Below are 13660 nucleotides of genomic sequence, written 5' to 3'. Positions count from 1 at the left end.
CTGGTCTGCAACTTTTCATCTTTGCAGCATCCCAATGGCCCTGTTGAGGTCAGAATCCTGCAATCTAACTAAATGTGGCATTTTCAATGCTTTCTGGCCTCAAGTGAAGCTTTGAGTTTAAATGATGACCATTTCCCAATTACGGACACCTGTGACAAATTGGTACCTAATGACAAACAATCATGTCTGGAGACCATCAAAAGCCACGAAGGATGACATTTCATTAATGACAGCATTGACTATTAACAGACTTGCATGTTATTCATGAATTGTGAAAGAAACGCATTATAGTTTTAGAACAACTTTGATGAAATGTTTTGATCCACTTCAAATGTTGACTAGTGAGTGTAGAGTAGCGACTGATGAGGCACACCCAGAGCTTACAGACACACGTCCAGCATTAGTGACTGCATCACATTATTTACATTTGGTAAAGGCTAGTTCCATTTGTTGATAAATAAGCTTACATAATACACATTCTTTCCTGTCAAACACACAGAGTGTTCAATTGTAGGCAGTCCAAAGCACTCATAGGACATAACACGCAGTGAAAATAAATCTGTCATAAACATAATCTTAGCCTCTAACTCAATCACTTGTCGTCTGGGTCGGAATTTGTTGTGTAAGCCAGTGATTTATATTGTAGAAGAATGCAGATACCTGCAAATACACTGCAAGTAAGTGTAGTTATTACCAACTTCATTTGACAATGAATAAAATTAAGCTTTTTTTTGTTGTTGTTTGTATTACATTTACATTTATTCATTTGGCAGACGCTTTATCCAAAGCAACTTACAAGTGAGGAATACAACAAGCCAGTCATCATGACAAGGCAAATAGACACAAGAAGTGCTCACAATACAAGTTTCGGACATTGCTCAGAGTATCTTAAGTTACAATAGAGAGGGATTAAAGGGATAGTTCACCCAAAAATGGAAATTTGATGTTTATCTGCTTACCCCCAGGGCATCCAAGATGTAGGTGACTTTGTTTCTTCAGTAGAACACAAATGATGATTTTTAACCGTTGCGGTCTGTCAGTCGTATAATGCATGTCAATGGGAATTCCATCTATAAGACTCAAAAAAACATGCACTGACAAATCCAAATTAAACCCTGCGGCTCGTGACGACACATTGATGTCCTAACATGAAACGATCTGTTTGTGTGAGAAACCGAACAGTATTTATATATATTTTTTTTACCTCTAATACACCACTATGTCCAACTGCCTTGAGCATCCGGTTGGTGAGGTCTGAATGCACTCTGGTGCCGGAAGTGATTGCTCGCACTCATTGACATATACACACGAGAGATCACTTCCGGCATCAGAGCGCGTTTTTACCAACCAGATGCTCAAGGCAGTTGGACTTAGTGGTGTATTAGAGGTAAAAAATTATATAAATATCGAAAGATGGTTTTGTGTCTTAGGACATCAATGTGTCGTCACGAGCGGGGTTTATTTTGGATTTGTCTGTGCCTGTTTTGTTTTTTTTACTCTTCTAGATGAAATTCCCATTGACATGCATTATACAACTGACAGACCGCAACAGTTGGAGTTAAAAATCATCATTTGTGTTCTACTGAAGAAACAAAGTCACCTACATCTTGGATGCCCTGGGGGTAAGCAGATAAACATCAAATTTTCATTTTTGGGTAAACTACCCCTTCAAAAGAAAGTGAAAGGATCACAGATTCGAAATAATTTTTTTTCTTAGCAGCAAATAATAAACGAAGCAACTGACCCAGAACAGATATTAAAGGGATAGTTCACCCAAAAATGAAAATTTGATGTTTATCTGCTTACCCCCAGGGCATCCAAGATGTAGATGACTTTTTTTCTTCAGTCGAACGCAAATTATGATTTTTAACTGCAACCGCTGCCGTCTGTCAGTCAAATAATAGCAGTGATTGGGAACTTGAACAATAAGAGTCAAAAAACTTCCATAGACATATCAAAATTAAAACCTGCGGCTCGTGACGACACATTGATGTCCTAAGACACGAAACGATCGGTTTGTGCGAGAAACCGAACAGTATTTATATAATTTTTTACCTCTAATACACCACTATGTCCAACTTCGTTCAGCTTCCGGCTAGTGAGGTCGGATCGCGCTCTGACAACGGAAGTGATGTCTCGCGCTCATTGAAGTATATGGGCGAGACATCACTTCCGTCAACAGAACGCGTTTTTTGACCTCACTAACAGGAAGCTGAACGAAGTTGGACATAGTGGTGTATTAGAGGTAAAAATTATATAAAAATGTTCGGTTTCTTGCACAAACCGATCGTTTCGTCTCTTAGGACATTAATGTGTCGTCACGAGCCGCAGGTTTTAATTTTGATTTGTCTAAGCAAGTTTTATTTACTGTTATAGTTGAAGTTCCCATCCACTGCTATTATTTGACTGACAGAGGGCAGCGGTTGCAGTTAAAAATCATAATTTGCGTTCGACTGAAGAAAAAAAGTCACCTACATCTTGGATGCACTGGGGGTAAGCAGATAAACATCAAATTTTCATTTTTGGGTGAACTATCCCTTTAAGCAAAACACTTGTGCACTCTTGCCATCACCACTCCCAGCTCGCTACTCCTGGCCTACTCTTTTAGCCAACACTGGTCATGTAGTTTGTGCAATGGACTGGCTGAGGTTAGCTGTATTTATGATTACCCCCCTGTGATCTACATGTTTTACATATAATTTCTAATGAAATATGCCCATAACGTTTGTAGTAGACATTAATGAATTAATGTGTTTTTCACGTGATCCTGGTGAATTATTGGTAACAGGATTATTAGAAGAGTAATTATTATTTACTATTAATAGTACTTGGTTTTCACCAGTAGAGGCATAGAGAGGGGTATTGATGAGGAATAATTGAGATCTGTTTGGATCTCCTTGGTTTAACAAATCATGCCCATGGATTAGTAAACTGTACCTAGTCTGTCCACTCAAACCGTGACCACACTTTTTCAATCCATTCCCATGGGTTTACAAACTGTACTAACGGATTTGTGTCACCTCCCTCATTTTAGAAATCTGTGCCAACTGATTCGAATGTATTTTAATTTCCAGAACTCAGTTCTTCATGTTGTGTTGGAAATGCTCCCAGATTTAGTAACCAAAATACTGGTGCTTCCTCGTTTTAGCACCACATCTTATTCTGCAGCTGCAATGATTGGCTTGCCTTGACAGTCAGACCGAGTCATTTTGGCCAGCTATGGCACATTATGGCCCTTTTATATAGTACACATTCTTTCACTATATGTTGTATATGTTGTTGTTGTTGTTGTTTTGTCTATGTAAACGTCACTGTGAGGCATTTTTCTGTTTTTCTGTCACCTGTGGCATAAATGTGCCAGGGCATCAATTCATCCTCTGTGCCACATTCAAAACTGGTTTTGGGACCTGCTACCTGACCTAATAAGAAAATCTCAGTAAAATGTTTTAATAATCATGAAAGATTAGAAAGGTAAAAATTCAGTGGTCAAAACTAATATATGATTGGACTTCAGTTACAGGCTCTTAGCTCCACATTGACCATCGATTCTTTTGGATTAATGAATAAATACTTACGGAATAATGCTTACTGTCTTTAGCCTTGCAACATACCATTTGTTACATATCCTTATAACACTAATCTTAATGCTAAAGTGTTAAATAATTTCAAAGTCAAAGTCAGTTTTATTGTCAGATTACCACAGCACGTGCCTTTGAGAGTGAAATTCTTGGGAGCGTGCTCCAAAGATTGCAGAAACAATTAACATATACCATACAGACATATGACCATACAGACTTCAACAGGTAAATATGCACATACATATATTCAGTACACACAGTGTACTATAAGACATACTTACAGTTAGCACTACACTACACATTATACTCAATATGTACATGCATACAGTTAACAGTACACATTATACACTATACACAGAAAGGACACCTTCTACATTATGTAGACATATATACACATAAAATATGCTAAGGTGCAACAGATGTACGTGAACTGGATACAAAATGTCATGGATGTGCATCGGATGGTATCCAGTAACCGGTAACGGGTAGCTTATTGTATTAAGTGCAGTGTGTATGTATCGTCCAGTTTTGGGCTGTTAAAGTTAAAGTGCGGTGTGAGCATACCATTGTGGAGTATGCTGTAAGGTGTATTAGTTTTTATTGTTCATTAGTCTGATAGCCTGAGGGAAAAAGCTATCCCTAAGTCTGCTAGTGCGGGCACGGATGCTGCGGAGACGTCTTTCTGAGGGCAGCAGAGAGAGCAGTCTGTGGGACGGGTGGCTGGAGTCACTGATGATCCTCCGGGCTTTCCTTATACACCGCCTGGTGTAGATGTCCTGGAGGGAGGGAAGCTCACCTCCAACAATGTGGCTGGCAGTTCGCACAACCCTTTTCAGAGCTTTACGGTTGCCAGCAGTGCTGAATGATCTGAGGATGCTGGGGCTCATTCCAAACTTCCTCAGCCATCTCAGGAAGAAGAGGCGTGCCGCCTTCAGCACTGCGTCAGTGTGTATAGACCAGGTGAGATCCTCACTGATGTTAATGCCGAGGAACTTAAAGCTGCTTACCTGCTCCACAGGTGTCTTGTCGATGGTGATGGGTTTGTGTTCTCTGCTCTGTCTTCTGAAATCCACCACCAGCTCCTTGGTGTTGTCGATGTTGAGTAAGAGATGGTTCTCCTGACACCATTTAATCAGAGTGCTCACCTCCTCTCTGTAGGCCGTCTCATCATTGTCGGTGATCAGGCCTATCACCGTTGTGTCGTCGGCGAATTTGACGATGACGTTGGAGCTGTGTGTGGCTGTACAGTCATATGTGTACAGGGAGTACAGGAGTGGGCTGAGGACACAGCCCTGAGGAGCACCAGTGTTGAGGGTCAGCGGGGATGATGTATTATTGCCCATTCTGACCACCTGACTTCTGCCTGTCAGGAAGTCCAGGATCCAGCTGCACAGAGGTCTGTTTAGTCCCAGAGTCAGGAGCTTCTCAACAAGTGTGGCAGGCACTATGGTGTTAAATGCTGAGCTGTAGTCTACAAACAGAATTCTCACGTAGGTGTTCTTATTATCCAGGTGGGAGAGAGCAGTGTGTAGGGTGAAAGCAATGGCATCCTCTGTAGAACGGTTGCTACGGTATGCAAATTGAAGCGGATCCGCTGAGGAAGGCAGCACAGAGCAGATGTAATCTCTGATGAGTCCCTCAAAACACTTGCTGAAGATGGGTGTGAGAGCAACGGGCCTCCAGTCATTTAAGCATGTGATTTTGTTTTTCTTTGGTATGGGCACAATGGTGGATTTTTTGAAGCACGAGGGAACCACAGACTGACAGAGGGAGAAGTTAAAAATGTCTGAAAAGACCGGCTAGTTGGGATGCGCATGCTCTGAGCACACTGCCTGGGATGTCATCAGGACCCGCAGCCTTGCGGATATTTACCTGTCGGAAAGATCGGGTTACAGTGAGTGCACTGACATCTCCTGCAGCAGCTGCGGGAGCGCTCACTGTGTGGGCGGTGTTGAGAGCCTCGAAACGAGCATAAAAGTTATTAAGCTCATCCGGTAAAGAGGTGGCAATGTTCACAGTAGTTGGTTTATTCCCTTTAAAATCTGTGATGTTATAGATTCCCTGCTACATACTTCTTACATCGTTGATTTTGATTGTTCTTCAACTTTGTTTTTATATTGTCTTTTTGCGGCTTTGATTAATTTTCTGAGATGGTTTGTTTGCGATCATCAGCGCTCCCAGATTTAAAAGCGGATGTCTGCGCTGACAAGGCTGCTCGAACCTCGTTGTTAATCCATGATTTTTGGTTGGGGTAGATGCGGATTGTTTTTGTCGGCACTACATCTTCTACACACTTCCTTATGAAACACGTTACAGTTTCTGAGTACGCCTCTATGTCGCCATCAGACGCTGCCCGGAACATGTCCCAGTCTATGTGATCAAAACAGTCCTGTAGTATAGCATCTGATTGGTCTGACCAGCATTGAATTGTCCTGAGGGCGGGTGCTTCCCGTTTCAGTTTCTGCCTATAGGCAGGCAGGAGCAGAATGGAGGAGTGATCCGATTTGCCGAAAGGTGGGCAGGGGAGAGCTTTGTAGGCGTCCCGGAAAGGAGAGTAACAGTGGTCCAGTGTGCGATCACCACGCGTATTTATGGTGATGTGTTGAAAATATTTTGGAGCTATTGTTCTGAAGTTGGCTTTGTTAAAGTCCCCCGCAACAATAAACGCTGCATCTGGGTACGCGGTTTCCTGCTCACTTTTATTCCCACACAGTACCTAGAATGCCTGGTCTGTGTTGGCTTGAGGAGGAATGTAAACAGCTGTGATTATGACTGCTGTAAATTCCCTCGGTAGCCAGAACAGACACAGAAGCATATGAAATTCCAGATCAGGGGAGCAGAAGGTTTTAATAGAGTGTAGGTTCCTTACATTACACCACGAGTTGTTGATAAAGAAACAAACACCCCCACCTCTGCTTTTCCCTGTGAGCTCTTTCGTTCTGTCCGAGCGATGCACGGAGAACCCCGTAAGCTCAATGGCTGAGTCTGGAATTACTGCAGACATCCAGGTTTCTGTGAGGCAAATAATGCAGTAGTCCCTTGTTTCTCGTTGGTATGAGATACGTGCCTGCAGTTCAGAGAGTGTGTTGTCCAGTGACTGAACGTTAGCCAGCAAAATGGTTGGGAGAGGAGGTCGGAGGGAACGAAGTCTGAGTCTTACGAGGACGCCGGCTCTCTTCCCTCTTTTCCGACGGCGTTTCCTCGGTTGCGCCCGCGCGGCCCAGACAAAAGGCTCTGATGTGATGTCTGTAAACAAGGCACCAGCGTTCAAGAACTCAAAGTCCGGTTTGCATTTTGCGACGTAGGATCCTATGTTTAGGAGCGTGTGTCTGTCGTAGACAGTTTTACAAACAACATCCAACACGAAGAACAACAAAAAAACAAGTAAAACAAACCAAACACTGCAAAGTTTACTCGGAGCTCGCAACCTGCTCGACGCCATCTTATGCTAATTCAACTATTATTTCAAAATTATTTTTTAGTTTACGGTTTACAATTCATATACTGAAGAAATATTAAAAACACTGTTATCAATTCATTTTAGTTTCATGGAGTAACTCACACATTATAATTTAAAAGTATACCGTTTCTTTAAAAAAAGCAAATCTTAGTGATTACGAACATTAATTGGTAGTGTATGTACTGTATGTGTTTGTGTAGTTTTTTCAGTTGGATGTTTACAACAGTGATGGAACACCATTGACAGAAAGCCAGATCCATGCCCAGCTGTTGCGGATCCGCTCTCAGTCGTGGAAAACCGATAAGGAACCAATGGGAATTTTGACCAGCGAGCATCGTCACACATGGGGTCAGGCTTACACTCGCTTGCTCAAAGGTATATCTGTCCTGCACACTGAACTACTATTGAAGATTTGTTGTGATCTGACTTTGCATGTTTCAGAAAGCATTTATTAAAAAAATGTTGAGAACACAAGTGTTCTAATGATCCATTAGCAAGAGTGATGCACAATAACAATTGTTACTGTATATATGAGGTCAGTCGTTGAATTCGTTCATATAGCCCATTGTGGCTTACAGGTAGATTCAATTTCACTCTTTACCATCTAGTTGTGTAGTTCCACTGTTGAGAGTTTAATGCTTAATTTTAAGCTTTTTTTTTTTTATTTTTTTTTTTTCCCATTTTCAGATAAAATCAATAAAGAATCTGTGAGGCTGATCGAGAAATCGATCTTTACATTGTGTTTGGACTCTCCAGTTATGAGAATTTCTGATGAGAAGTAAGAATTGTGTATATGTTGATTGTGATTGAACAGTTACTAGAGCTTAGCAGTGTATTTTCTTTTAAATGATTTTTAATAATATCGTTTACATCTTTATCGGTGATGGTTTGATGTTATGCTAAGAATGTTCATTGATTGGCAGGTACTCTAGTCGAATGGCAGCACAGATTTTGCATGGCGGTGGGACTTATTCAAACAGTGGCAATCGCTGGTTTGACAAGACACTACAGGTGACCTATATGTCAGAGGCCTGTTCTTAATGCTCTGTAATTTAAACTAGGACTGTCAGAGTTGATGTATACAATTGATTATGTTTAGCTTAAGTAACTTGAGCTGCCACTCTAAATCCTCCAATTAATAATTTAAAAAAAATTAAATAACTTTTTCATCATGACATGATGCCTGGATAATTCTATGTATTTTTTGTTTTTAATTAATTGGAGGCTTCAGAGCGGCAACTCAGTTGTATACCTTATACACACATATACAAATGTTGCTATAATAGAGCTTGTGTTCATGAATAAATTATGGAGAATGACCCTTTTTCAGGTAATTTTGGGATGATTAACAAAGTTGTGTATTGTGAATTTAATATTTATTTGAAAATCAACAAGTGAAATACCGTAAGGGGCCGTTCACACAGAACGCGTTTTTCTATTCCAATGCACTACTTTCCCATTGTTTTTCTATGTAAACACGCGCTTGACCATTACAGTCACGTTAGTCACGTTTTTTGCAGCGCCTCGCACATGAACGCTGCGTTTTTAAGACGCCATGTCAAGTTAAAAGAATTTCAACTTTTACATGCAGCGCCACTCACCAATGTCAGTTCCAAAACATTGGACCAATCAGAAGAACTCGGAGGCGGGGCTTCTGTTTACAGTAGCAAGTTTACAGTAGCAAGTTGGAATGACAACTGTTTTATTTGACTGCAACATGGCAGAGGTGCTGCTCATTATTATCTTATTTTCTCTTTTTCCATGTCAAAACTGGTATTTATCAATTCTGCTATTTGCCTATTTCTATTATTTCTGTTATTGTCGTTATTGCATCACATCTCAAAAGCGCGTCTTGAGACCCTTGCGTTCCAAGTTGTGCTTTTTTAAAACCATTCCTGTTTTTAGACGCAAAGACACATTCTGTGTGAATAGCCCCTAATTAATAGAAATGTTGAAGACTAGTGGAGAACTGCATCTTTACACATGTAAGATCCATGAAGTTGATGTTTCTTTCTTTGTTTTTTTTATGTTCAGTTTGTTGTGGGTGAGGATGGGTCATGGGGACTCTTGTACGAACATGCAACAGCTGAGGGTCCGCCTATAGCAACATTGTTGGATCATGTGCTAGAATACTGGTATTTACAAAAGCTTTTCAAATGCATGCCTTTAAGAAAGACAAAAACACAGATAAAAACTTTTCTATCATTTATTATATCTGTATTGCATTATTAGTACTGATAAAGGCGACCTCTCGCCAGCCAATTTTTTTTTCTTTTTTTTTCAAGGGTGTCACACCTAACTACCATTTTTGTCCATCTCGCACACAGTTGAGCACGCAAGTCTTTCTAAGATACTCTTTTGCCCCCTAAGAGCACGAGCCAATAATATTGCAATTCATTTTCCCCACGAAATAGCCAGGCCCGGATTAACACAGTGTAGTTAATGCAGCATCAGATGCCAAAAGCTCAGTCAGTTTTTAATTTCAGTTTCTGTAATGAATAGGCCTAATTGACTAGTTTGAGACAACTTCACCCGCATAACTCTCACGCAAACATTGTTTGCACATTGTTTGTGTGATATCAACTGGCTCGCCTTCATGGTTTAAAATGGAAATATTTTCAATATTGCGACGTGGCATTCTTCTATATCACCAGTTGCTCGCAAAATGATGGACAGTGATTCACATATCATCCTCATCATTTCCCGTGATAATAAAATTAAGTGAATTATTAAATAAATGAGTAAATAAACAAGCAAACAAACTTGTTTGCTTTAAATTTCTGTGAATGATTTGCTGATGCATGTACAAAAAAAAATTTCATACCTGCAAAAAAAAAAAAAAAAATCTTGCCCCCTAACTCGAAAGTCAAATGTCGCCTGTGTGTGTGTATATGTGTGTGTGTAATATATATAATATAATTATATAATTATATAATTTATATATAATATATATAAAATATATAAAATACACAGTACAGTCCAAAAGTTTGGAACCACTAAGTTTTTTAATGTTTTTAAAAGAAGTTTCGTCTGCTCACCAAGGCTACATTTTATTTAATTAAAAATACAGTAAAAAAGGGTAATATACGGTTATATATTATATAAACGGTGTGTATATAATATAATATAATATAATATAATATAATAAAATATAAAATGATCAATGTTATATTTACAATATGTTTTTGTAACGTTGATCATTGTAGCCAATAACAGACATATCTGTTGAGCACGTGAACACAATGGCCAATCAGAAATAAGCTGCTTATTGCTCTTGAACAGTTTAAAATCACTTGTTTAATCGCAAGGCTTATAATATGTTAAAACTGATAAGCTTTTGTGAAAGCACTGACACATGACCGCGATAGAGATGGTAATCCAAAGTCTCTACCAGTTGACAAATTTCTACAGGTTTATCGTGTCTACTAGTATATCACCCACCCCTATGGCCATGCCCCATGTGCACTCTCTTCTGTGAATATTTAAATAAGGTTGACAATTTTAAATTGACTTAAAAATCTGCTAGAAAGATGCCGGCCTAAAAAGACATTTGTGTAACATAATTGACATGTGTTTCTCTGTTAGTAAGAAACCGGACAGAGTGCGAGCTCCGTTGATTCCCCTGCCCATGCCCAAGAAACTGTACTTCTACATCAATTCTGAGATCAAATGGGATCTAGAAATGGCCAAGCAGAATCTGGATATGTGAGTTCAGCTGCTTATTGTTTTTAACTGCACTTTTTATGGTTAATTTAAAGGGCCCCTATTCGAGGCATTAGGATTGGACTTTATGCTTTGCATGTATGCATGTATTCTTTACACACTAAAGAAAGTTGAACATGCAAAAAAGCATAATAGGTTCTCTTTAATGGTACACTGTATCTTTTGGCCTTCTAGTGGTTAGTGGTTTTGCTGAAGAACATTGTTTTGGTAGTGCTGCGACTCTGCCTCTTTTTTCAAAAGAAAATGGTTATCCTACTGCACATAAAACATGTACTTCTAGGCTTACAAGATATAGCCAGCTAGATGGAAAGGATCTCAAGCTGACCAGCTGAAGATGTTACTTTAAGTCAGGGGTCGGCAACCCAAAATGTTTAAACAGCCATATTGGACCAAAAAAACAAAAAACAAATCTGTCTGGAGCCGCAAAAAAATTAAAAGCCTTATATAAGCCTTATATGAAGGCAACACAGGCTGTCAGTGTATATTAGCTATATTAGCCTACTATCAAAATGACTAAGTAGGCTACAAATACATAATGAGGTATTCCCGAGGTATATATTTAAAAACCGCTGAAAGCTACAGAAAAAAGAAGCAAATGGATCGGTGCAATTCACAGAAACAGCTGGACTCCAGGCAGAGAGACATTTGCATTTATCATTTTGTGTCAAATTGTTGGATTTTGCGGTAAAATCATTCCATATATATTGTATTGTAATATATTATGTTGACAAATCATCAATTAAATATTTTCCATCTTATAGCCTATTCTGCATAATTGTGTGTTTTAAAATAAACACTGACAAAAACGATACTATAAAACTATATGTTTTAGGGCTGGACAATATGACGATATATATAACATTGATATAAGTGATTACGCGGATTTAAACCTACCTATATTGTAGTTATATAAAGTATTCACAGGCAGATTTGGTTTATGTATTTCCCCGGCGTCAAATCAAGCACATATAAATGTCAGGAAACACAACTCCTGGCTGCATGTCCATATCCATGGATTAGGTTTATTTGACAAGTTGTAAGAAACACTTTCGAGTCCAACCTTTAGTGTAATTTGTTTGTTTTACTCGCGTCTTCGCAGTTTCCTCTATTAAATCCAGTCACGCAGCAGTTCTTTTGCCACTCAGTCCAGCTGAGGGAGCGCGCTTTCGGTGGGAAAGTGATGTCGATGCATACCCTCACGCCGAGCTGAAACGTGTGTCGCAAGCTATGATGCAAATCTTCGTTGACAGAAATGTTGAAATTTAATATTTATTATACACATTTTTACAGCGTTGGAAAACATTAAGACGTTTGTGTCATGTTTGTCCTCCTACAGAAACCATATGAAAACAAAATTTTTTTTTCCATTTTCATACATTTTTGAAAAAGCTTCAGGGAGCCACTAGGGGGGCGCTAAAGAGCCGCACGCGGCTCTAGAGCCGCAGGTTGCCGACCTCCGCTTTAAGTATACCCATTAACAGACATGCTACTTTCTTGCACAATAAATTCCAGCACAGCACTACAACAATGAAATGCCCATTAGATAATGGTTTACAATGAACTCTGTTAGTGAGCTATATATGGCAATTTATCTCTTTAATAAAATACCTTACTCACCTGTTGAGAAATAAAAACACCATCTCTGCATTGCTTTTAGAACATTTCAAATTTCACCATCTTCAAATTCTCTTTTACAAGCTCTGTCACGTCCTCTTTTTGGCCAGTAGACTCTCCTCTTTTCGGGTGTTTATTTTTATTTTTATTTTTTTTAATGGATGCAGTGCTTCCCACAGGTTTGAAATATACTTGCAGTGGTAGCCGGGTTGAAATTCCTTACTATGGCTTACTATTACTATGGCACAAAAACTTTTTTAACAATATTTTTATATATTAAAAATCACACAATAACTACATAGGCTACTCTTATATTTAATTACATATTAATATTATACATTATGCAAAATTTAAATGGTGGAGTTCTCCTTGCTTTGTCATATAGTGAATGAGACACATATTTTACTAATACTAGTAAAATCTATATATTGTTTAATGTGTGTCAAATAATGTTCTTAGTCTTTCTTTTGTGTGTGTGTGTAAAATATATATATATTTATACAACAGTGCTGTCTGGTTCTCGAATCTGATTGGCTGATAGCCATGCAATATTTCAGTGATAACAGCACTCCTACTGCCTTTTCACCGTTTGTATCACTCCGCTTGAAGTGACCGTCATGGCGGCCGATCAAATCAACCGTATTTTTTACAAATAATACTTATTGTACCACGAACTGTAGTTTTAATAGTTTTTTAGGCGAGAATGTAGTTGTTTAGACCGGAAATATGTGACTCATATTTAATAACATCGCCTATTTAACAATTTGTTTTGACGTTTTCGGAGATGCGATCTCGAGTGCGTCAGCGGCCGTTCAGTGCTTCTGTAACCGCCGAGAACAGCTTAATCTCTGCCAGTGCCTCGGGGATTTGCCGCTGGCTCTTATAGTGGTTAAACACGAGACATAATTCAATTTGAGTACATAGAACGGGCAGTCTTTGGTCTTATTAATCTATTATTTGTTCCAGAGCAATTCGAATTGAGCAATTAAATTTGCTAATAATAAACGTTACGTTACATCCTTATAGCATATTGGCTACAACTAAACGGGACATATCAGACTCTTCTCCGCTCTTTAAATACGTAAAACATTAAACTTTATAAACATATGTTTTTTTTTGAGTAAAGAAAACGCTTTACAATTTTTTTTCAAACATCAGATCTTTATTTACCTTTGCATTGCACACAGATATCCAAACTGCGTGCGCACTTCATTCAGGAGGTGAGGCGGATTGAGGTTTTATTGACAGTTTGAGGATCCAATGGAGTTAGGAGGTTTTGTCACAA

At 39.0% G+C, this 13660-nt stretch overlaps 1 protein-coding gene across 4 annotated transcripts in view; it reads left to right on the top strand.

Moving 5' to 3' along the window:
• The window catches only part of cratb (carnitine O-acetyltransferase b), a 74745-nt gene that overhangs the window by 29259 nt on the left and 31826 nt on the right, over nucleotides 1–13660 (top strand). For 3 of the 4 annotated variants that reach the window (XM_067361467.1, XM_067361465.1, XM_067361466.1), the window contains exons 6-10: nucleotides 7239–7413; nucleotides 7726–7816; nucleotides 7962–8049; nucleotides 9073–9173; nucleotides 10624–10743. In XM_067361467.1, coding sequence (XP_067217568.1) covers nucleotides 7239–7413; nucleotides 7726–7816; nucleotides 7962–8049; nucleotides 9073–9173; nucleotides 10624–10743 — 575 coding nt within the window. The remainder of the gene's footprint in view (nucleotides 1–7238; nucleotides 7414–7725; nucleotides 7817–7961; nucleotides 8050–9072; nucleotides 9174–10623; nucleotides 10744–13660) is intronic. The other variant, XM_067361468.1, reaches the window with a different exon arrangement.

This window comes from Chanodichthys erythropterus, chromosome 15 (assembly GCF_024489055.1).
Source record: "Chanodichthys erythropterus isolate Z2021 chromosome 15, ASM2448905v1, whole genome shotgun sequence".
NCBI classification, from domain to species: Eukaryota; Metazoa; Chordata; class Actinopteri; order Cypriniformes; family Xenocyprididae; genus Chanodichthys; species Chanodichthys erythropterus.
The sequence above is the reverse complement of the archived record's forward strand: the minus strand, read 5'-3'. Positions and strand labels throughout refer to the sequence as shown.